Source organism: Zootermopsis nevadensis, unplaced genomic scaffold, assembly GCF_977971745.1.
Source record: "Zootermopsis nevadensis isolate Lab colony 2312 unplaced genomic scaffold, Znev_1.0 Znev_ptg000028l, whole genome shotgun sequence".
NCBI lineage: Eukaryota > Metazoa > Arthropoda > Insecta > Blattodea > Termopsidae > Zootermopsis > Zootermopsis nevadensis.
Genome location: NW_028259160.1, coordinates 9,929,875 through 9,955,225, shown reverse-complemented (window position 1 = coordinate 9,955,225; position 25,351 = coordinate 9,929,875). Strand labels below are relative to the sequence as shown.

The window sequence follows — 25,351 nt, the reverse complement described above, 5'->3', positions numbered from 1 at the left end:
AAATACTTTTAACCCTTTAATGTGGTCGAAGCTCATCTACACCGTACTTTAAGATTCAGTTCTTGCCACAAAGGAAACACATCTCGTCTCCATTATAACATTAATTTGAATGACGCTGTTTCGAGAAATAATAGCCGTTTACTGTGAGTGTAATATTCTAACAAAAAATAGATTCTATGGGTAAAATGCAGAGCTACAGATTGTTAAAGCAGATGGTACATATAGTTACCACTAAGATTTAAAGGGTTGAGCAATGCAGATATGTAACAAACTACCCAGGAGAAGGTTTCTCAAACGAAGAGATTTTAAGTAAAATTTTGCGTATTTATTTATTTATTTATTTGTGGTTTATTTAATTGTTATTTTAATCCCTACTTGCATCCCTATACAGACAAAAGCATGGAAATAAAATAAATGCCAAACAAGTTATAATCATAAATTATTATATATATATATATTCTATGCAACGTAAGGATATAAATAAGTCGCCCACATTTTGGTTTACAGTGGTTTCGTACAGCTCACAATGACTTCAATTTTAAGTTTTTTTTATAGAGGTAGCTAAAATAAAAATATTCATTGATTTTTTCTTCTGCAACACAACAGCAGTTATATCGTTTCCAGTACTTGTAATGGACTGTACAATTTCTACTCTCCTACTGTTACTTTCCGACAGGGGATGCGGAGAATGACGTTCTGATTGACGCAGAATTGACAAACATTTGTGAATTGTACTATGATGATAGCAACTTCGCAGTAAAAAAATGACAATAGCGTAATAACGTCGAGTGCAATTACTCTAATTTTATTTTTCCATTAATCGGCGCAGAAAATGAAGACATTTATGGCTAACTTTATTGTATCAACTATTAGCGGAAATGCGCATTTTTAGAACGGGCTGTCAGTTCTGTAATTTGAAGTAATCTTTTTCCATGTACCTAGAGACTGACCATCCCAATCGTCACGCCATCCTATTCAAAAGACCAATAACAGCATTATGAGAACCTAATACGCAACAAAACTTGTATTTTGTTTCCACTAGTTTATGTCAATTTTCAACGAATAGAATTACCTTCCTAACATTTTTGTACGTCATTTCGGTGATGTGTTGGCTTAAACGTTTCCAAGATCCTGCAGTATATCCCACAAAAAAATAGTTCAAGGCCGTTGTTACAGAAAGCATTCCTTTACAGCCCAAGTTTAATAAAAAGCTTACTTTTTATTCTATAAGGAAAACTCGATAGAGCGGGTTCTTGAGAAGCCGATAGTCACTCAGCTCGTAAAAGAAATTCCCCCCTTATCGTTGAACCGAAAGATTCATTACCGCGTCCACAAGGGATCGGTACCATTCTGAGTCAGATGAACAACTTCATTTCTCCTTATTTCGAGACCAGCGTCAATAATTATCCTTTCACCCATGCCTAGGTCTCCAAAAAGGCCTCCTTACTACCGATTTTCCGTGTAAAATTGTGTACGTATGTATTTCGCGTCTCTTGTATAAACAGCGAGCATTCGAAAGGAGACAACCTTGATCGATTCCGAGGTAATGTTTAGCATTCATACGGAGATAGTGAATATAGCTGTAACAGTTTCAGTCAGGGTAGTCAGTAGCTGTCCAAGTTTAAAACTCGGGTACCACCTGAATTCGTATCAGTCACCTTGCTTGGCCACCTCCTGGACTGCCGGCAGAGGGTTTTTCTTCCATCCTCTGTGTCTATACCGGGTCTGGGTCCCACCCAGCCTTCTTTATATTCAATGGATTCGTTCCTCTGCGGTAAAGTGCTGCTGGGACGTGACGCTGACCACTCACCCACGTCTACCACCGAGAACGAGAAAAAGCTACACCTCCCTTCACCCCAAGCGCTTCCATGGTTCGTAGCTGGACAGCCTTACTTTTACTCTATATCACGCGGCTGCCTTTGAAAATCTTTAATGTAATTATTATCGAAAAGGAAAGAAATTAATATGCATCTATGACAGTTTAAACTACATCCCTGGCGATGGCAAGGTGATTGTAGCGACTGCTGGGCCTGATTTAATGCTTCCAGATTGCGGTTGCATCGATAAGGTGGAACACACAAAATTACGAAATGATTTCTGGAACAAACAGATACAAAGCGTCCATATTGTAGTGGACAACAGGCAAGAAAAATAATTTTAGCGGAGAAATTGTTTGTAGGTGTTTTGTACTGTATTAATCACACGCTTGAAACAGAAACACTTTTTTTTCTCGGTATGCGATCTATGACGGCTCTTATAACGTTAAATTCCGCGGCCACTGGGATCCACATGATCTTTAACGATGCAATAAATATAGAGTATAAATGGTGTTAGGAATGCGTTCAATAAATTTCAGTCAACCCCGTTAGAGTGCCACACGCTGTCCTCTGGCAATATTGGCGTTCAAGCGGGCGTGACGGTAAATTGTCTTTTTATGTCTGGGATTATTTTTATTTCGTAATGTGTGCGAGGGGTGGCACTTACCATTAAAATACTGAAATTACACGGGAATTGGTGTTCCGAGGCTTTCATCCGTGAACTGCTTCTGTGGCGATATAAAGAGGGGAGCTGTAACGTGATTTGTTTGTATTTCAAATTCATACAGGGTCTAGTGCAATGGCTTCTGCTGCATGTCCAGCGACTAAGTTCCTCTGCTATCTGCTGTGGCTTCTACCTAAAATGAACGGTCCCCAGTGGACTAATGAAGACTTGTCTCCCTTGAATCTTGTTGATGGCGAACGACATGATTTCATAGTAGTTGGTGGAGGATCGGCAGGTTGTGTTGTGGCCAGCAGGTAAGTGACGTTTCTACTGTAATGCTCATATTATTGTCACTATTTCTAATAGGCATTTAAGACAAATATCGAATATAAGATTCGTAATTTTATAGTTGGACAAGGTGGACTGTCGGATGTAGGTGACGCGCCAGGTCATATGTTGTTTTAAACTCCTTACATTTTGCTTTTTCGGTGTACAAAACGACGTACCGTGTACTTCTGCACCTTTACAGGTTATCTGAGATAAATGACTGGAAAGTACTGCTGTTGGAAGCGGGTGGCGAGGAACCCCCTCAGGCTGACGTCCCGGCGTTCATTCCGCTTAACTGGGAAACGAGGTTTGACTGGCAGTATCAGACGGAGCCTGAAGACGGATACTGCGGAGGGAAATCTTGCACGTGGAACGCAGGAAAGGTTCTAGGAGGAGGCAGCATTTTGAATGGAATGATATATAACCGAGGAAATGCTCGCTGTTATGATAAATGGAAGGAATTGGGTAAGGATCCTGCTTGTTATTGATTATTGTACTTCGCTGTATAAACTACGAGGTTATATGATATGGAAAGCGGCACGATAGGGCGATTAAGAACGATAGATCTGTGGGTATGTTCGAGGAAGTAATCAGGGCAGTCTTACAGCTATTCCTGGCGTTTAAGTGGAGGTACGAAAACGGGATGGAGTACCTAGTCTAAAATTCAAAGAGGTGTATGAGGAAAATGTGAACCAGATACGTTTTAGTAGTTCTAACGTTCTGATAGGTGATAAATATAGATCCGAAAAAAGACATATTTTGAGTCAACTACGAATTGGGCAAAGTTAGGAAAGACTCGGGACACAACACAGTAAGTTGGAGTCGTTCAGGTTCGTTAAGATTTGAAGTCTGACCCAAGACAAACGCAGCACTTGTAGGGAAATATAGCTGTATTTTACAAGCCTATATTTATAAAGTGTGTACACGTATTGTAAGATTAATAATTTTTAAAATGTATCATATATAACGTGAATACGGGAACTGGTTTCACGAACAGCAGTGCATAAAGATATGCAGGAGTTTCACAAGAACCTGTTACCGGTTCCTATCCTGAAAAGTACAAACCCAATAGAAATATTCATACCCTATTTCCTTAACATTCATTTGAATATTATTCTACTATCTACACCCAGATCTTTCGAGTGGTCTACTCTCTTCAGGTTTTCCATTAAAAAATGTATATGCATTTATTTTACCTCCTGTGCGTGCTACATGACCTGCTCATCTCATCATCCTTAATTTTATCATCCTAATAATATTTGGTGAAGCTTCTCATTATGAATTTTTCTCCAGCCTTCTGTCACTTCCGAACAAGAATATAACTACTGTAACAGTAACGGCAATGATGATAACTTTCTTTAAAATAGGAAATGATGGTTGGGGATTCGAAGATGTCCTTCCTTACTTCAAGAAGTCCGAGAATAATCGAGATCCTTCCAGGGCTGCTAACACAAATTATCACGCAGTTGGAGGTTTGTTAAATGTACAGAGGTTCTCATACCAGGACAAGAACGTACAGCTTCTGATGGATGCATTCCAGGAGCTCGGCTACAAGGATGTTGACATCAACGGCGGTACCCAAACTGGTACCACCCTACTGCAATTTACACAAAAGGACGGACGTCGGATGAGCACTAATAGAGCTTTCATTGCACCTTTTCGCAACAAAAGAAAGAATCTTAAAGTAGTAACTAACGTCAGAGTTACCAAGGTTCTTATCGAACCTAACAGCAAAACAGCGTACGGGGTCGAATATGCTTCGGAAAGGCACAGACACGTCACGGGCAAAGCGTATGTAAACAAAGAAGTTATAGTTAGTAGTGGCGCACTTAAATCGCCACATGTATTGATGCTCTCTGGAATTGGTCCTAGGAGTACTCTCAGTTCAGCTGGTATCGACGTCATCATGGATTTGCCAGTTGGTAAAAACCTTCAAGATCATGTCACATGTGTAGGTCCTCAACTCAAAGTAGAGGGCAAACAACAGACTCTGTCAAGCAACCAGAATATCATAAGACATTTTCGTGAATATGTACGTAATCATAAAGGGCCATTTTCTGCACCAGGTTCTTTACAAGTTTCAGCGTATATAAAGTCTCGATATGCTGATCCAGCAATCGATTTTCCTGACATTCAGTATTTCCTGCCATCACAAGCAGTGTTTAATACCAGTACAGGTCAAATACGTTTAAATACTCCATTTTGTGAATATAATCGGATTTATTTCCAACCTAGTGTTATGTTAGAAAAAAGTATTGGTTATATTACTATTAGGAACAAAGATCCTTTTCTACAACCTGTTATAGTTCCAAATTATTTTAAAAATATTGAAGATCTGAATGTCATAATTGATGCTTGTAACTTCGTAGCTAAGAATTTGTCCAACACAAAGGTATTGAAGGATGCTGGTGTATACTTAGACACGAGACCATTACCGGACTGTGCCCACTTGGAGTTCGGTACTGATGATTACTGGGCCTGCCTAGGGAGGAATTACACCGAAACACTCCACCATTTCTCTGGGACCTGCAAGATGGGTCCCGACAGTGACCCAGAAGCTGTTTTGGACCCGCAGCTGAGGGTACGCGGAGTCAAGCATCTGCGCGTTGTTGATGCGTCAATTATTCCAACTTTAGGGAATTCGAACACCAATGCGCCAGTAATAATGATAGCAGAAAAAGCGTCTGATATGATTAAAGAGGCTTGGCAGTAAAAGAAGAAATATTTAAAAAGGACAAGGATTATAGATCATATAAACTTGTACAAGGAGCAAGGAATTGGTTTATATGAACATAAAATATTCTTATGTACCTATAGACTTACATGTGTATTCAAACAAGTAACGGCGTCAATTATTATAAACAGATTCTGACTTCTTTAACGTTGCTGTATCTATTAACAGCAACACCTATATATAATTGAATTAGATTTGGAATTTGGGGGGAAATTAAGATTTCACGGCCTATTCTATAGGCCTGCTTAGGCAGCACTTTGTAGTTGAGCCCACAGAGTTAAATTTAGTTGTCATTAATTTAGGTTTTGTCACCTCAGTGCACATTTCATCGATAAACTTAAAAAATCTTGAAGTAGCGTTGAAGATCAGAGTTACCAAAGTTTTCTTATCGATACTAAAATAGACGTTAGAATTATTTCTGTACAAAATATATAAATAAATAAATACATTCCGACAAATTAAAATGTAAATTTTGTTTCCAGTTTGATGGCATCTCACAAAAATTCATAAAGAGACGCAACCAGTGGAATAATTTAATATTAAAGTTTCTTGAAGTGGTGTTCATTATTTTCCTCACATAAATATACCCGGCGAATCACGTTACGAAAGACTACACAAAATATGTTTGCCGACATGGCGTCTACTTCATGTCGAATTTTGACCTGCATCTATTTGCTGTGTGACAGTGAAAAGAATTTACTACGTAAAAAGGAATTCGATGGTCCAAAATGTGGTCTTGACTGAGGCCACAATCTTTTTCATATAAACTGCTCATAAAACAGACTCCGAAAATACTTTTCGTTAATGAGGTTTTGAACACTCTTCGCATTTGACAGTGCGGCCTGTCTCATTACATTTAAAGCCACATTTATCAAGGCAAATCCCATAAAGCGAAGGCAGACTGTCTAAATAAACATGACAGTAAGCAAACACTGTATATGCCGGGAGTGATTCGTCCTTCATCACACCCGAAATGCCTATCATTCGACTACTTTGACTAACATCTGACGCCATGTCAAAGTAGTCAGTCAGCAGACGTGCTCCGTCCTCGGATGGCTCCAGTTTCAAATTTCGGTCCACGGACCGGTTATTCTGGCTGGAGATTTTTCTCTCGATGGAGAAATTTCTCCTCGGTCCCTCCAGTTGCCTTGATAAAACCTTAAATTTGGCCACCAATGCCTCCTTACACATCTTTTCGTAGTAATGAATGGAATAGAGTCTACTCACGAAACGTCGTGAAAATAAACCACATGTCTAGCATAATATTAGTAAAAACATCAACCATCACGACTACAAACATTTGGAGAATCATTTCAACAGGCAACGTTTACGTGGCGTGCCAAAAGGAACGCGAGGCCCCTACTAGCATAACTAGATCAGATGTAACACTATTTTGATTTTATAGCCGCAGAATGAGCGTAAATCAAACGAATTTATATTGTGGACAATTTGTGTTACTATTTGTTGTAAAGAACATATATACGTAATTGATAAGAGCGTGTCTTTCAACTTTTGTAAAGTTCCAGTAGCTGTATCTTACAGCCTCACTGTACCAAGTGCTAACTAACGCGGTGACGAGTAAACATACGTATTTAACACTACCTGACTGCGGATCAGTAGCTTATGTTCGAAGAAGCTTGGTTACGGCACTGAAGCTTTGCTGGAAGAGAGAGATTGTTTCTCAGTTGTGAGGTGAAACGATCCAGAGCGACTGGCGACTCAACGAGACGAAAGGTACTGTAAAGCAGAATTAAAAGACTGTAATAAGGTTTTAGACATTATTACGGTTTTTTATAAGTTTTCTGAATCATACACATAAAACAAACACACTAAGGAGTTTGTTTGTTCGTATGTTTCAGTTACGGATTTCGATTAAATTTGGTGCGTGAGTGAAGGGGGTGACGGACGAGGATCTACACTAAAGTGATCAGGTGAGTTTAATTTTAATTCGTATCAGTCCAACGTAATATATACTTTTGATGGAGTTCAAATCTAATGTTCATTACTTTATTTAAAAACGGTTCCTCACGTACGAACTTAGTGCTCGGTATAAAATATGCAACTCACAATGCCAACATTGACAATTTAATTCAGAGTACTTGAAGTATGACTAGTTTGTCAATGAAAGGATTGCAGATTTTCCATCAATAAATAAATGCCAGAGTCAATGAAGTATGTGAAATAGAAAATAACGCACAAAATCTGAAGTTATAACGGCGGTTAAAGTATTGAAACTTCTGTAACTGAGAAGGAAGTTCGATAAACAATTATGCCACTTATGCCCGTATTTACTGTTTAGAAATAATTTAAAAAAAAAACAAGCCTTAGTAGTATTTGAGGTTTCCACAGCGGTGAGTCTGAAGATGACTGTCGTCTGGGATGGAAGCAGCAAGCACCTCTGAAACGTCAGTAAACTTCTACCAGACCACACGGCGTAATAACCCAGAAGACAGCCATCTTGAGAAAATAAGTTTTCTTTATTAAGCTGTAAGTGTCCATAATTAAACAATGGACAAAAGGGAGTATATAATATTAATAGAATCCTCAAACATTATTCGTAATGTTCTTACAATAATACCAATTATAGAAATGTATTATTTTAACAAAGCTTTAAACTTATTCCTATACAACAAAATATCAGTTCCAGTACCTGAAAATTTGTAATAATATGCAAATTTATATAAATAACAACCTAAGCAATTGTGACTATGAAGAAGATGACTGGCGGTGATGTCATGAACAAGATTCGAACGCTAAACCAATAATTTCGAGATCAATTATGTCACTAGTTGTGTCATTTCGAAGTAGGCTGAATTTCATCATTGAACACAGTCCCATCATTTCCGCAGTCAAGAAATATACCTGAGGACAAAAAACGTTACCTTTTGTGTGCACTGTAAAGGAATAAGTATTACCTAACGAAGGCCTTGATAAACACACAGCTGTTGAGCTGTCATCATTGGCACATCACGAAAACCAAGGATATTATCTGTACTCTTTTCATAGCTGAGACAGGCTTTATTTAAACTACAATTAATGACATTGCACTATGATAAGTGATGTTTCGTTTAGACAGTGCACGCGAAGACGTAAGCGTGTGAATTAGTAAAGTCTTCTAAACTGTAAGTACAGACTCAGGCGGTCAGAAACGTGATAAGTGTTTGCATTACAGATTACAGAATCTTCATCAAATAAAACAGATAATGCATCTGATCCTACATAAAACCTTCTAAATTTAACAGCGTTTGACGATTAGCACGGGGCATTTTAGTACCGGCATCTAATTCTAGAAGCTTCGAAACATGAACACTTCAGTTTGTATCCGTAATTAGAATAATTACAGCATTTCTTCTCAATTCAGGACATTCAAATTAACATGATAGACTTCAGAGTATGGTTCGTAGTTTCCTTAACAGTGTTTTCCAAGCTGCTCACATAATAGGACGTCGAAGGGGCAGGTTGTATAATCACGACATGGGAAATGTCTGGGATTCAGGGTCGTGGCCTATTCTGAGCAATTATCTCAGAATTTTCTTGCAAGGAGTGAGTAAAGCCACTAAAAATATAGGACACTTATACTTAACACATGGAACAGAGTCTTTCTTGAGAAACTAGCAAGGAATTCCCCAGTTTTGTCAGAAAAAATGTAAAAAGATCAGTGATAAAATATGACGACGAATAAATTATAAACTGTGGTGCAGCAAAGTTGACGGATAGTAGCATAGTTTAAAGGACAGCAGAGAATATAAAAATGTAAATATATTTAGAAGTAAACATATGACCAGGGAGTAATGTCCAAAATTGTAAACTGAAACCAACAGATTAATAAATATCAATATGATTAATATCTGAACTAGATGAATCCACTCCACAACCTCACAACCTACGTCTGTATGATTTATCATAAGAATAGCTTGGATAAATGTTAAAGCTTCTAATGACATCTGATTTTACGCAATGTATTTATTCGCTTTTATTATCTACACTGTAGGTGAAATAAGTGAAGAGGTAATATTATTCTCCCCTTATTGAAAATGGCATAGGCTACTTGTGAATTAAATTAAATTTAGACATCTGACGTTAAAACACATATTTTGATTATAATCTTGCATTTCTCTGCATTGAAATTTATTAAGGTCAAAAGAACCTGCCGTGAAATGCATCACAGTCGCAATCTTGCATTAAACTTGTAATTTTGGAAGTTAGATGGATGGATGGATCGATTGTGTGTGACAGAGCGAACGATTAAACATCGACAGTGATTATACGAGAAGCAGAATGACTGATAATTGAGAACTTGAAACATGTGCTTCTCCGTATCAGTTAGTTTTAGGTATCCACCCAATGAAACATGCATTCTTTAGTCCCTGTATAACACACTCAATACGACTGCAATTTCTATTACAGACGATGCTTCAAGTGAGATTCCTTGTCAAGTTCCTCTTCTTGACAATTCTTTTCTTCAGTCTGATAAATGGTAAGTGCTTCATTGCGACAGATTTTAAAAACTTAAAGATTAATAAATGTTTTTGTACGATGTAAAATACGGACTAAGGATGGCTGAAAAGAAGAGAAGAAGGAATTTTAAACTAGACTAAATAACTGTGGACTTAGAAAGTTACACAGGACAAGCCAATGGCTAGCTTCATAAGTTTTACTATCCACTTAATACTTCTTGGCGGTAAGAGGAGAATATATTTGGGGGGGACACGCGAATTTGCAGTTGGAAATCCTGAAGAAGGAAAAAAAACCATGGGAGGTCTAGGGATACTTGGAAAGATGGACAAATATTAATATGAATATAGTATTAGGAAATACGGTTTCAATGTGTGGACTGACTCAGGATAGACTCGAATGATGTGTTTTGTGAGCACGATGATGAACACTGGAATTTAATACAAAACTCAGAATGTTTAAGCCAGCTTAAAACTTTTCAAGGCAGGCCATAACCGTTCAGTACGCAGAAGGCGAGGAGGAAGATGGTCATTTAGGAATCATTTGGGATTCGCTGGCAGAAAGACGAAGAATAGAACGGAACTAATGGACGGAATTAGAATTACTTTGAACCGCAACTAAACATGGAAACTAAGGAAAAGTGTCTTTTCAACTTCGTACTGACGGAAATGGGTTGAAATCTTCTCTTCTAAATGTTCGATATCTACCAAACTAGTGTGCGCGAGGTTAAATCTAGTAGCATGCATTTTAATTTTCACTTGCTCAATGTTCCGATGGTAAACCCATATTGTAACCTAAAACTGTCTGTTCTCTTTAATACATTGAGTATATTTTCATTGTTTCAGGTGCATGGGGCCGGAACCATAGAGTCGCTCGGAGTCACAGATTCGGCTATGCCAGAAATCGTATGTATTCTGCGACTTTCAATTACACTACAACCGCCAGGCTTATCACAGCAAAATATACCAGTTGTAATCGCCGTCACCAAATTGCATACTTCAAGGTCATAACATTACAACGTTATCAGTAGAACCCAGGCCCCAATTATATTTCCATCACGAGTAAAATAACGCAAAAAGGTCAATTGAATAAAAATTTTCTTGGATATTATCCATCGTCTAGTAAATATAAAACGTAAAACGACGTTTCGGAGATGGGACTCTATCTCCGTCTTCAGGTTCCTACACAGTTGGGCCCACTAGATAGAGCTAATCCCTATCTCCGGCCCAACTGTGTAGGAACCTGAAGACGGAGATAGAGTCCCATCTCCGAAACGTCGTTTTACGTTTTATATTTACTAGACGATGGATAATATCCAAGAAAATTTTTATTCAATTGACTCTTCACCATCGTCAAGAAGTTTTAGATTTGAAACGCAAAAAGGGCCAACCCAAACCGTCTGACATAATTTAAATCAAAATATAGTTGTCTAAAGAAAAGTTACATTACTGACAGAGGCACAGTATCTAGAAGAGTAAATGAACAAAGAAAAATTAAGTATGTTCTATGCGGTGACACGAATGGCAACTATTTTAAGAATAGCATAAAAAGGGATTCGCATATTATTCGAAAAACAACCAAACTCAATTTGAGAATCGTTCAATGAAATATTATTCATCGTACCTCATCACGAATTGGAATCAACAATAGCACTACGATTTAAAGATGCCCTGACCTGCCCCTGCGTGTGACGTAGCAAGCCACAGCTCGGGCGGTACATTGCAGCTTTTAAATTCAGAGCCAGACATTGGTACTAAAAGCGATGGAGCTTACAAAATTCTGTCGACTTTCAGGCCAAGTGCTGTGGCAAGAAGATCACAAGAAATGTGGCGGGGAGAATCAATCGCCGATACAGATCATCAGACATCGTGCAATACCTCTGCCGCTGAGAGCAGTGGAGATGGTTGGCTACCACGACCCGTTACCTGGGCCTCTTAACCTCACAAACAATGGACACTCAGGTACGGTATAAAACGACAACGTAATTATTTCGCTGTTTCCCCTTTGACTGTATTAAATGAAATTCGAGAATGCAATTCGCGTCTGTTCACTGTAAATCTCTGCCATTATTAATACTAATTTATATCATATTATGGTAGGCCTATGAGTTAGAATATTATGTATACATATATTAATCCAATCTTAAGCGTAACAACTTTCAAAGTAAAATGGTACAAGACCTTAACAAAGAGCAGCAAAAATGACATTATGATGAATCATTTTGTTAACAATGAACTAATTTTATTTACTTTAGCTATGTAAATGTGACATGGGGTTTATATTTGTATCTACAATTGCTTAACATAAATTTCTGCTTTTCATTAACACGGTTAATAAATATTAATTTATGCCTCTGCGCGCTGTAATAAATACCTCTCGTTCATATTTAGTTCTTAAACTCATGGCAGAATGAACAAACACTGAAGAAAATATACAATACGTAAATGTATTCACATCCTTAATTATGGGAGAGTTAATGCATTCTTAACCTCGGCACTAAACGGAGGTCAGCAACCTGCTTCACACTTCAGCAATACCCACTGCATAAGAGGCAGGAAAGGGGAAGGGCAAAATCGATATTGTAATTACACGACCTCTGTTTCTTGGAAAGTTATGCTGAGACCAGAAGGGCTGACGAGGTCGATGCACCCCCCTGCAGTATACGGCGCCCTGCTCAAGGACCATTACGTTATGGACACGCTGCACTTCCATTGGGGTCTACGTGATTACAGGGGCAGCGAGCACAGAGTAAATGGCGTAAGGCAAGTAGATCACGACCCCTCAAATATCATCAGACAAATTTTTACGGTACAACCCCAGCGAAAACAATCCAGTTTACGGGCAGGGGTTTATAACGCTGAAAAAAATGTTTTTTTTATTCTTCCTACGGGCTTAGGTATCCAATGGAGATGCACATCGTCCACAGGAAACAAAGTTACGGATCTGTCCATGAAGCACTGGGCCATAGCGACGGGCTCTCAGTCCTTGCGTTTTTCTTCGAGGTAAGCATCGTCTTAACATTTGCCAGTTCAACGATTTATTCGTATACTTTTTTCTGGCCTTGTATATACTACGATGATAATCGGGGCGATTTACTAAAACTTACAATGGGGTGTTTTGCAGGTTAGAGAGAAGGACAACCCAACACTACAACCCTTGCTGCAGAAACTTCACCTAGTGAAGCTGGAAGGTCAGTCCGTTTACCTGGACTCCACTTTCACCATGGCATCGCTTCTGCCACGCGACCTTGAGATATATTACACCTACCGTGGGTCTCTGACCACGCCGCCCTGCTCCGAGGCAGTCACCTGGATCGTGTTTCCGGAGCCACAATTCATCTCTTACATGCAGGCGAGTGTGTCCGTCCCCTTTAAAGCCGACGCTAGACAAAATTAATAATTTTAAATTCAGCCCGGACAGCAAATAAAATATTATCCCATTACAGAGATCAACTGGTTAATGTTGTTTAATGAAATAATATCTGTTGACAATGAGAATAATACATAACCTATAAATGCGAAACAAATCGCTGTTGAAGCAGGCGAGAAAAAATGTTACCATTGGGCTCTTCAACGTTTATCCCATCATACCAGGCTAAGTTGTTATTCTATGCCGCAACACCGTGAATTCATGGAGGTTTTGTTACCAACGTTTCAAAGGAATGTTGCCTTCACCTTCAGAATAGAAATGGAGTATTTGAAAAATACTTTCACTTACCAGTAATGTGTGACAACTTACAATGTGATTAATTTCAGCTGAAGAAGTTCAGACGACTATCTTCTGGAGAATCCAAGATAGCCGACAACTACCGCGTGCTGCAAGAACTCGGCAATCGAATCGTGTACGTCAGAAGAATGTTTTCGGACACGTCGAGTGGGAACCTTACAAACGATGAGCAACTCTGGTATAACTGAAACCTGAGCTGGAGATTGTTCCAGCGGGGACGATTACAAGCAATGAAAAATTTTCTTTAGAGAAATTGTTCTGGTTAAATGTACATCGAGCGGACTGAAAATATTTTGCCTGTAGCTTTGAATTTGTTGGTTCTTGGTTTAAAGAAGAAATAAATATTCATAATTTTTCATCTCAAATCACTTTGAAGTACAAACTACTAAGAATATAAAATATTATTAGTCAGATTTTATATAACCAAAATAGTTTATCAATAATATAACAGAGTTTGTTACACATACAGTAGACCAAAATGTGTCAGGTCTCTAGCTCACAGGTAGAAGGAAAGCAAATGCACGTACTACGTAAAAACATTCATTACTGACCTAGAAATAAGCACTGTCGCTGGGAAATAATGTTTACAAATTGAGAGTAGACGTATATTCTTCCTTACCTGCTACCTCTCCTGCCCTTTCAATCCCAGTATTTTATTTCTAATGGATGCTGAATGCACAGATTTGCCCCTTCTACAGTACATGGTAAATTCTTAATATATTGGGCAGCTGTAAATACAGTAGATTTTTATTGTACTGAATTGTAAATTTGTTATGAATGCCTAAATGTACAAGTGGATGTATTTAGAAATTTGAAGGTAAAGTGCCTTAAAGAATCTGTGCAAATCTCTTGATACTTGACCATTATAGACATCTTTCATAAGAATAGCGAACACTCGCTAGCTGTCGGGTGCTATTTACCCTTGGCAAAAGAAAGAAGGCTGAAATAAAAGAATAATCAGCTCATTTTTACAAATTTATCAATGAAGTTTATGTTACATATTTTATTACTTGTTACGTCTTGAGTCGCCAATCATTAACGCCCATTTGCTTTGTCTTTTGCAATTTTTTTATTCTAATTTAATTAAGTTACAAAGTATCAGTAATGCACCTCGTAGTATATGAAGAGTGAATGATCGTATGTTCGTAACTTTAAAAATGTATATAAAATTATTTTATGGTATCGAGCTGTTAGTGATTAAACACGTGCATTCTCCGCAGAATCTAAGTTTCATTAATTGTATCACCTATAATATCCCTCCAAGATCTTTGACTTGGCCCAGTTACCAACCCCATAAGATCTCATCACTCTACCAACAGAAAGAGATCGGCACAGCAGAACTCTTAAGCGGCCCATCCACGTACGAGTCCGGCTTGGCTCGGGTTCCATTGAGCCAAACTCGTTTGTGGGTGGGGTGTCACGAGCCAAGTCAGCTATGCGTGTGTGGTGGAATATATCCGAGCCCGGCTCACGAGTCAAGCTCGCCGAGCCAGACTCATACGTGGATGGGCCGCTTTAGTTTATAATATGTTCATTACCACCAAGGGGAGAGTGACCTGTACATGAGAACAAAAAGAAATCGCTGATACGTAAGAATGTGATATGAATTATTTAGCTTTCTCTTTCAGTTATCATTTTGGTGGTTCAACTGTGACTCTTCTGGTACCACTGGATTATGGTACTGTACAAAGTTCCTCAGGCTGAAGTGAAATTTCTCAAATGTGGGAAAGAACTGCACCTGTAATACGAGCAATTTTTTAGAATATTTAAGATTAATACCAGATGTTATGGTGGATCAAAATGTTATTTTCCAGACAACTACTAGTACACACATTCAATGCCTGATTATATTTAACTCTGATAAATACTTCTGGAGATCAAACATGTGGGTGTGTGAATAAATAATCATTTTCCCATTTACGTGTCGAGTGAAAACTCTCTCCTGTGGACTGAACCAATGACGTACATTCAATAACTAATCAAAAGTAAGTTACATATTAATTCAGCTGTACATTCAGGCAATGGTGATGACTAAGTGGATGTATTTCATCAAAATCACTTCTACTAAACAACAGACTAAACATATTTCTGTCACACATAATAATAATAACATATACTGGTACCAACCTTTCTGCGTATCCACTTGGATAATCCTTGAACATGTTTCTCCACAGTCATAAATCTCTTATCAATAATTATAAGAGCACCCCAATCATTCTTGTGGCGGATACACCGTCCTAATGCTTGATTCAGAGCCCTGAAAATGGATAATAAAGAATCAGTTGCTATAACAGGTGTCAACAGCCTATTCAGAGGGTGGATGAGCAGGTGGAGGTTCAGGGCACCCTCATGCTCTTGGGGTGTGAAATCACCCCTAAAGGCTGATGAACCCAGGTGGGTCAACAGCATAGGATGCGGAAGGCAAGGGCAATAGACCACATTAAAGATCCTCAGAATTTTCAAAGTATCAGCAGCTCAAGAGCTGCTGCCAACCAATCCTAGGATTGATTACAAAAGAAGAAGAACAAACTTTTAATTATTTTACTACAGTTGCTGCAATTGATCGGCCCGTCGCAAGGCCTCTACCTGTACACAGGACAGCACAACACAGAAAGACGCGGACAAACATCCATGGCTAGAGTGGGATTCGAACCCACGGTCCCAGTGACCAAGCGGCACAAGGCCCACGCCTCAGATCGTGCGGCCACTGCGGACCCCACTGTTATAATGCGTCAAAGTATTCAGTTATTCACAAAGTGTTCAAAAAAGAAACTAAAACACAGCACCACCTTATATGTGATGCATTAAATAATGAATTACCCTGTTTAATATTCCTTTGAATGACAACAGACTAAACAGTAAATGGATACAGCTGAAGTGTAATAGCACAAAAATTAGGCTTCAATCACAGACAACACTAATTACAGGAAAACTTTAAATTAATAAATGACAACTGGGCATAAACAAAACATTTTTGTGATATGAAAATTTCAGATTTTACATGGCAAATCATGACTGCCTCTTGCGTAATTCCTTGTGCTATAATGATGAATGATTAATGCTTCAAACGTTTCACAGAAGAAAGTGTAAAATTGCAGAAATTAATAACAACCCCTCACATCTATATTTTTATGCAAATTGACAGCATTATACATGCCTGTTTTATATTAAAATACCAGGTGCGCTGTTAGGAGGAGTAAGAGGAGTGGATGAAACAGTGAATGGGCAGACTTCTGGAACTGCTTAGAAGGATTTCAACAGGTCTTATCAGCATCTAAAACAATCATGAAGGAGCATTAAAAGAACACAAAAATATTTCAGTATCTTACTTACCAGACTATATGCTGACCTTGCATATCAGATGACCCATCCTCTCAGAGGTAAATTTAAGAAAAAAAATTATTACTTTTCCTTATAAAAGTCATAGCTACAATTCTCCATCAAAAATACAGTAATTTTTTTTATCCCTGTGTAATCAAAATGGCCAATTTCAGGTTAAGTTTGCTTTTTTCATGCAATCTGTGCCTACCAATTCTTTGTATTTGACATTTATTGACAGATTCCAGAAAAGTTATTAATATCAATAGTCCATGATATCTGTTTACCCAGATTGGTAATGTTACATGTTTACATACTTTTGGACATGCATGACAAAGCTTACAGCAATTATGTATGGTATGAGAAGTTGTGCTTATTAGACGTAAAGTTTATTATAACAGATCACATGTGCACAGGGACTAAGAATACCTTACACAAAAAATGCCGGCACACCTCACTACTCACCTATACGCCTGTGTCTCGTACCACTGAGACCCAGACTTCAGGCCACGTTTCACGTTTGCATCATTGTACTTTCTCTTTAGGCCCACTTGTATGTCATACAAATGGGGATAAGGTATTCCAACCTAAAACATAAGAATATAAAATAAGCAAACAAACAAACTATTAACACTACAAAAAAGACACTAGAGCCATACGCGTTTCAACCTCAAGAGGTCATCATCAGTGGCAACAGTGAAATTAATTCATTTAACCAAAATCGAATCCTGGGGTCCTGGGTTCGATCACCGGCGGTGCCAGAATTTATAACTTGTGTTGGGCATGGCTGTCCGGATTCACTACACAATTCTGAGCCTAAAGAAGGAGACTGCAAATTCCTCTGAAACATCTAAAATTTTTACCATGTCAACATGCTGTTGTATACAGAAGGTAATGAATGATTGCTGAGGAGAGATTTAATTCTTATTCCATTATGATAACCGTCAACCAGTGTCAGTCAGTATGTAGCAGTGCAGTATAACTGCCTATATATTTTAAACAAAATCAATATGATGGTGGAACAACATTTCATGTCTGTACAACTCCAGGTATTTAAAAACAGAATGCATGGACATTTTGCACGAAGTGTGATTTGTATTTAAAAGTATGAATACCTAGCAGAAGTGAAAGACACTTGCTCAGGCATATTTTGACTTACAGTTATAACTCCCCGGGCTCGGTTATCAGCAAAGTCAAGTCCTTCACTAACTTTGCCACGCATGATTGCAAATAGTAATGGACCTTTACCCATTCCGAGCTCACAGTGTCTAACAGAATCATAATATGCTTGGATTGTAGGCAAGAAATCTTTGTTGCCTCGCATCTCACACAGAACTTCCTTGTGCACCTCCAGCTCCTTCCATATACCACTCATAAGCCAGCTGTAACAAAATCATTAACATACAGAGAAGTTCAACTAGAAGAACAACATTTGCATGACATATGCAGACCCTATGATCTGGGTTAACAATTATTATACTCATAAAAGTTTCATGAAATTAGCCAGCTATCATGATGGTTATTTGAACTATACATTTATATCCTTGAATTTTGTGGTAAGCTGGTTTACATTTTTAAAACATCATGAAGTTTCACTTCGAAGATTAAGTACGGTAATGTCTCTAAAATGCTGGTGAACGAACCTACTATAACACAATATCATCTTCTAAGAATGGAATGAAGACTAGCCCATCAGTAAGTGGTTCAAAAGCAAGCACACATTTCCACACACTTATACCAAAATATATAAGGATATAATAAAGAAATGGGTTTTACAGGGAGAGAGAAAATAAGGTTCCATGAAAAATACAGACAAGGATAAAAATAAACAAAGAAAATACAATAATATATACAGTTGTTTCAGAACCTATGTACTTTTCCTGTTCAAATGACACAAGACAACAGTAGATGAATAATGTAGTTTAGTTTTAGAGTTACACTGCTTTAATGAGCTGCAGTTATTTATTTAGTGTTCTGTCTGACGACAGGTCCATATGAATAGGATCCTTCCATCCTTTTCTCGGACTGGGACCTGTTCATATACGTTCTTGGCAGATGATCCAGAAGTGGTTTGCCATTGCCTTCTTCTGTGTGTGAATGGAGTAATTGTTGGGATGCCACGGAGGAAAACTCCGTGTTGCCTAGACCATGGCCTTGCCCAACGCAAGTTATAAATTCTGGCACCGCTGGGAATCGAACCCGAGACCCCAGGATTACAAGGCCAGCGTTGAGCTGCAGTAGCCAACACCAAACTGCATGTTTCAAGGTCACAGTAAAATTATACATGGCTGTTAACATGAACAGTCTAGCCCAGGTCAGTGAAGATGACAGTTGAGAACTTGCAACAGTTTACGTAGGACTGTGCAGTAAGAGGTAGTGAAGTTCTTCTGTGGCCTTGGAACATGCAATTTGGTGACGGTTACTACAAATCAATGAGTTTCAAACTCAGTTCCTACACAAAGAAATAAATCTGTGTGCAGATAGCATGACAAATACAGTCACACTATAATGAATACATTTTACCATCAGAACATACAAGTGTCTAGAAATGTAGAAACTTGGGGAGAACTTACTGTTGCCGTAAGGCTTCCAACAATCCATATGAGGGAAGGAAGCAAAGGACACCATATGGAATCACTTTACAGACTTCAAGTATAGTGTTTCCTAGCTCTTGCCTGAAGTCAGACAGACTTGTATGTTGGTAAGAAACTTGTAGCTCCCTACCTCTTGGTCCAGAACCAAGGGATCCCACCCATAACTGAAAGCAAGTATACATAACACAGTCAACTGGATACACACACATTAGATTGACCTTTCAGTATATGTTTTCTCATTCAGTCTGTCAGCAGAGATAATTAATTACCCGATTTTCATCTATGATATGAAGAGCCTGCAGTTCATTAGTAAAAGTAGTACTGAGCTCAGAGGTGAATGTCTCCAATGGTGCTAGCGTGCCAGAAGTCAGTACAATGCTTCGTACCACATCAGCGATTGGTTGGAATATCACGCCAGGATTCATGCACAGAAAGTTCAAGTAATGTCCCCAGTCTGAATGAGGAACATCTTCTGCTATCAGCCTTGGACTGCCACTTGCATTTGACCAACCACTTGGCAGCACATCCTAAACATAACATCTATATCTCCAGATCAATTTTATATAGGTTCTATTATAATTATGAGGAAATATAAATGTGTTATTAATTAGTCCTTTACGGACTAATGATTAATACATTGACCTTTACCGACGTGCATCGCATCTTTAGGTGTGGTTTAGCTAGCCAGAATTCACACTAGTATACCAATAAACTATCAACTCTGGAATTAAATCTGACCAGCAGCTCTGCAGTATGGATATTTGAATACCTTATTTCTTTGCAATAAAGGATAAATTTTGTTTCTGGTTGTGTATATTTATGTTGATAGACCATTTGTGCACAAAAGTGCATAAAGATACACACACCATCATTGAAAGGTAAGGCCTGACTGAACACCTACTTCAAACTTGTTAAATGAGACAGTATTTATATCACACAGTCAGCACAAAATTCTTTGAATACACTACGAAAATTTCACAATTAGTCTGCAACTTCCAGAGGAGAACAAGTTTAGAATGTTTCAATGGCCTAGTAAATATACTGCTTCTAGATTATTACAGTATTAACATATTATTATTACTACAATAAAAATAGTAACATCATTATCTAGATGGTAATTGTCAATATTGTTATTGACATTAATGTTGCTGTTATTGACATTAATGTTGCTGTTATTAACATTAATGTTGCTATTGTTGGCATTAATGTTGCGGTTATTGACATTAATGTTGCTGTTATTAACATTAATGTTGCTGTTATTGTTATTTTCATTGCTACCGTAAATGTTAACATTATCACTGTTGTTATTACTGTTGTTATCATCACCACCACCATTATACGAACATATTACTCACTTTTTCGAAAGAAGAGCCTACAATTGGATTCCTGCCCACTACCACATAATAGTCCCAAATATGCTCCATGTTATTATCATACATCAAGCCAAAAGCTAGAGATAGCCCTTCAAGAACAAAAACTGTGGCTTTTTGTACACCATGTTGTTCATAAGATGCCTTTGTTTGCATAATGTTCTCATCACTGTTAGTTGCTGCAACTGCCTCCACTGTGAATTTCTACACAAACAAAACATCACACCAATTAAAGAATGATTCTCTTCATGCTTTGTTGCCTAGACTAATTGAAAATTTGTAAAGACCACTGAAGAGATGGCATGGAGCCACATGGATTAATACCTGACAGAATGATGATGATCATTTCTTATGTGAGGCAACATACATGGTAAAACTGGTTATTATGACAAGAAAAGAACAATTTTTTATCACCAATATCTGGTAATCTTTACTTTCAGTAAGGGTATTTAATGTATCTGAGACATTAACCTATAATCTGATTTTTTGAGCAGGCAATATTTGTGCTTGCTTCCATTTTTGTTACTGACCTTAAATTCTAATATACTTTCAAGGTTGACGTTATGTTCCTCAAAACTTGCCACAGCAATTGCTCCACCCCATGTGCTGGCATCTATCTTCTCCTTGTCAGTCTGATACATTTCTGCAAATCGTATTTTCTGTGACATCCACGTCATCAGGTTACTTAAGAACGCTGCCTGCAATAACACAAGTGGTACTCTGGGAAACTAAGTGTAATACAGATTACTATTATACATACAGAAGAGAACATGAAAGACTACCACATATATTTTAAGAGTATCCCAGGTTGTTAAGATTTCAGGTTCTCGTGGCAATGAGTATGGAGATGATTGACCGTCTTCTGGGTGTTGTATAATCCGGTAGAAACCGAGTGATGTTTCAGAGGTGCTTACTACCTCCATCACCAGAATGATGTCAGTCAATATCTATCAGAGTGCACACTGCAACATTCCAAAAGACAGCCATTTTAATATTTGTTGCCACGAGAACTTGAAATCTCACCAAGTTTAAAATTGTTTAATAATTTAAATTTAAATTTTCTGCTAACATCACTTATTTAAAAAATTGCAATATACCACTTTTGACATTTATTCTGTTAATACAAGGTATCATCAGAATAATCAGATATATATATATATACTTGGTCATTTGCACTTACAAACTATGTTAGTACCCGGCTATTATTTGAGACACAGCATTTAACTAGAACCATAAGAGTACTTCTGAGGGCTTGAGATAGGATGTGCAACATTAAAACTCACCCACCGTAATACCAACTTCACCTTTATGTGGTATGCCCTGCGTTAGCAATGTCATGGCTGCACACATGTTAGAACTGGCGTGGAGGAAATACCAGCATCATTTAATTTAAGAAACAATTCAACTAAACACAAAATTTTGCAATTCTGTAGAGTAAAAGAACAATATGGATAATGAGGCCCTTAAATCAATTATTGAAGGAGGTCCCAAAATTTAGCCAAATGGCCCCTTTTACAACTAGAATATTCTTTTGAATTTAAGCTTAAAAATTATAAACACACAAATATACTCAGAAATACAATATTAGTTCTGTACCAGGCTGTCATGTATTTCAGGTAAGATTCCCATGGATGCAACTCTCTTGCAGTCTTCCATTGATTGGAAAATGTCATCATATAACACAGAGCAACTTGCAGCATCTCTGCAGGAATCCTCAATGTTGTGTGCCTCATCCAGCAAGATGACTGCTCCACGCAGCTGCAGTTTCATCTACAATAGTAGTTCAGAGACATAAAGCACAGGCAACACAAATATTAATCACACTTGCCACTGACAATGTAATTTATGATTCTGAAAGACTGAACCACAGATATTTTAAATTATGGTAGAACAAACAAAATGTTTTTTTAACAGCCATTCTGATACATACCATGTTTCTAATCTTTGGATCAATGAGATAAACATATGGGCAGAACACAATATCAGCTGTATCAACCAGATCACGTGACGCAAAGTAAGGACAAGACTTCACTCTATGGCCTGCCTGTACGAGATCCTCCACATCCCATGGGGACACCATCTTGCAGTTTTCAAGAGCAGCATGTGATGACATATGATTGTTTTTGTACATGCATCCATATCCCTGGGGGGGAAAAAATTGTACATCAACAACACAAATTATGAAGTCAATGTCACATAAATATGGTCTGATAAAAGCTCTGATTTAATTTAATATACCTGGTATTCTACCAAAAGAGACAAAAATCAGGCACTAATTGTAAATTAAATATGATTAATTAAGCCAGACAAAGCTATGCTGGCGGCAGCATAGCTACTGGTAGGGCCTCCCTAGCCAGATTGGTCGAGGGGGAGAGGTCAGACTAAGACAGGTACCCTGGTCCTCCAGGTTGGGGGTTGGGGGTTGGTGGCAAGGCTAACAACCTTGCACCGTAAAAAGGAATACGTTTCGAAACCTCAACCTCGGACAGACAGACCTAACACAGGAACGAATGGAAGAGGAGAATTGATGAGGCCATGGACCGAATACGGACCGGAGAGCCATGGAAGAAGAAGAAGCCAGACAAATTATGCAGCCTATGCTGTTAACTGCAACAGAAGAAAATACAATGTAGGTAATAAAAAATTAAATTGAATTTTTGTTAATCTGTATCTTGCAATATTACTTAATGCTTCTAGATTTCTGTTGCAACTTACGTTGTAAAGCAAATGTTTTCCATGGTTTCAATACATCTTCATTAATTTATTCATTCATAAACAGTGGAACCAAATGAATAAAACAATGAATTTATTAAACTTACTGCCATATTCTCTACCTTCATTAACATGATATAGATGAGATGTATTTAAATTCTATGTCCTGTAATAGTAACCTAAATTTTTAATATTGCATGTGAAAAACTAAATGTGCCTTTGATGTACTCTTGTTTCCAAGATAATTTTCAAAAGAATTAGAATTTGTAGGAAAACTTCCAGTGTTTTCCTTAAAACACATTTCCTGACATTTCAGAATTATCTCCATAAGCCAGTCTTGCAGTTGAAAAAAAAAATCCTTTTTGTCATTTTATAGCCAGAGATGTTCTGTGATATTATCAACTATGTATTATGAAGAAACTGAATTAATTACCTCTGCAGCACATTAGATTTTCCAGTGTCACAACTCAAAGTTCTTTTCAGTTAAAAATTGTATCACTTAGTTTCCACAAGAAGCGGAAATTGCTGTTAATTCCAGATGCAACAATTTTAAAACTCTGGCTAGCTGCTATATCTACCTCAATGGGATCAAGCAACGTATGGCACATCTCCGTCTTGTTTTTGAATTTATGACCGCTCCACGGTATCTGGATACAAGTGTGTTCTCTGCTGGACAGTATAGTCATTCTGCACAAACATTAACATTAAGACACGCACTTTCAAGATATAAAAGTTTCTTGCTTCACCAGACATATCACCACTGGATTTTTTCCTGTGGGGTTACGTCAAGAGCAATGTGTTCCGAACACCAGTTAACGGACTTGATGACCTGAAGACCCATATCAGGAATGCGATCTCGGCTATTCCAGCGGACATGCTCCGCAGAACATGTGACAAAACCTGTTATCAAGGTATGCCATAAAAATTAAAAAATAACAGAACTAATTTGCAAGGACTTTAAGGTGATGTAATTGGTACAAAATACATCACAATACCATGCATAACTTTGATTATTACTGCTAGCAAAGACAGACAGCGTTATTAGAAACGAAGTGTTAGAACATGTAATACGTTCAGTTACTTTCAGATCTGAATGCTTAATTCAGTCTTTTAACTGGCGGACTTGAGCTTCACGCATCCAATCACAAAGCGGATACATACTTCACATCCTTGTAGACTGATTTCCTGAGTTCACGTACAACTTGCTTTATCTGTTGGTGCGTTCTCGAACAATAGAAAATTTTTGGTGCTCTGAAACAAACATTCAATGTCCAATCATTTTGCATGAATTACTACTATAATCTTCATTGTACAGAATTTTAACTTCATTTATGGAAAAATCTAATCCCAGACAGAAGTTAAAGCTTATAAAAACAATAAGGCCTGCTTCAGGACATAAATACCATACTGAAAAAAGTTTTAAAAGAAAGTTATAGATCTTAATTATATCTATATGTTATGCCACACACACACACACACGTTTTATATCATAAGAAGTTTCTAAGCCACTTACAACATTTCATTTGAGATTTATTATTGGATCAATATGGGTCATAATATAATTTGCTAAAACAATATTTATTGTACATCTCCAATAACAGATTTAATTGGTATTCAGTGAGGATTCTCAAACA

General features: G+C 37.7%; 3 protein-coding genes across 8 annotated transcripts in view; 2 read left to right on the top strand and 1 right to left on the bottom strand.

Annotated features, from left to right (window-relative positions):
• Nucleotides 1–66: 66 nt before the first annotated feature.
• Nucleotides 67–6,021, top strand: LOC110839408 (glucose dehydrogenase [FAD, quinone]). Its single transcript, XM_022083578.2, has 4 exons — nt 67–143; nt 2,606–2,795; nt 3,011–3,273; nt 4,176–6,021. The coding sequence occupies exons 1-4, from the start codon at nt 110–112 to the stop codon at nt 5,519–5,521; spliced, it is 1,833 nt and encodes a 610-aa protein (XP_021939270.1). The 5' UTR covers nt 67–109; the 3' UTR covers nt 5,522–6,021.
• A 1,117-nt stretch (nt 6,022–7,138) lies between these two features.
• Nucleotides 7,139–14,088, top strand: LOC110839404 (carbonic anhydrase 2). 3 transcript variants are annotated; one of them, XM_022083573.2, is made up of 9 exons: nt 7,139–7,276; nt 7,402–7,473; nt 9,950–10,019; nt 10,843–10,902; nt 11,791–11,958; nt 12,609–12,759; nt 12,894–12,999; nt 13,121–13,348; nt 13,753–14,088. In XM_022083573.2, the coding sequence occupies exons 3-9, from the start codon at nt 9,953–9,955 to the stop codon at nt 13,909–13,911; spliced, it is 939 nt and encodes a 312-aa protein (XP_021939265.1). In that variant the 5' UTR covers nt 7,139–7,276; nt 7,402–7,473; nt 9,950–9,952; the 3' UTR covers nt 13,912–14,088. The 3 variants fall into 3 exon arrangements, with proteins under 3 accessions (XP_021939265.1, XP_021939266.1, XP_021939263.1); XM_022083574.2 differs by lacking the exons at nt 7,139–7,276; nt 7,402–7,473 and adding an exon at nt 8,608–8,664; XM_022083571.2 differs by lacking the exons at nt 7,139–7,276; nt 7,402–7,473 and adding an exon at nt 8,950–9,085.
• Nucleotides 14,089–14,685: 597 nt separating this feature from the next.
• The window catches only part of LOC110839403 (Fanconi anemia group J protein homolog), a 147,879-nt gene continuing 137,213 nt past the window's right edge, over nt 14,686–25,351 (bottom strand). For 3 of the 4 annotated variants that reach the window (XM_022083568.2, XM_087357390.1, XM_022083569.2), the window contains 12 exons: nt 24,879–24,968; nt 24,296–24,404; nt 22,936–23,148; nt 22,602–22,775; nt 21,536–21,703; nt 20,991–21,209; nt 19,905–20,162; nt 19,615–19,799; nt 18,201–18,423; nt 17,507–17,628; nt 15,851–15,980; nt 14,686–15,461 (listed from right to left, as the gene is read on the bottom strand). In XM_022083568.2, the coding sequence (XP_021939260.1) occupies nt 15,348–15,461; nt 15,851–15,980; nt 17,507–17,628; nt 18,201–18,423; nt 19,615–19,799; nt 19,905–20,162; nt 20,991–21,209; nt 21,536–21,703; nt 22,602–22,775; nt 22,936–23,148; nt 24,296–24,404; nt 24,879–24,968 (2,005 nt within the window). In that variant the 3' untranslated portion in view covers nt 14,686–15,347. Of the gene's footprint in view, nt 15,462–15,848; nt 15,981–16,880; nt 16,998–17,506; nt 17,629–18,200; nt 18,424–19,614; nt 19,800–19,904; nt 20,163–20,990; nt 21,210–21,535; nt 21,704–22,601; nt 22,776–22,935; nt 23,149–24,295; nt 24,405–24,878; nt 24,969–25,351 lie in introns of those variants that run through there. The other variant, XR_015537450.1, reaches the window with a different exon arrangement.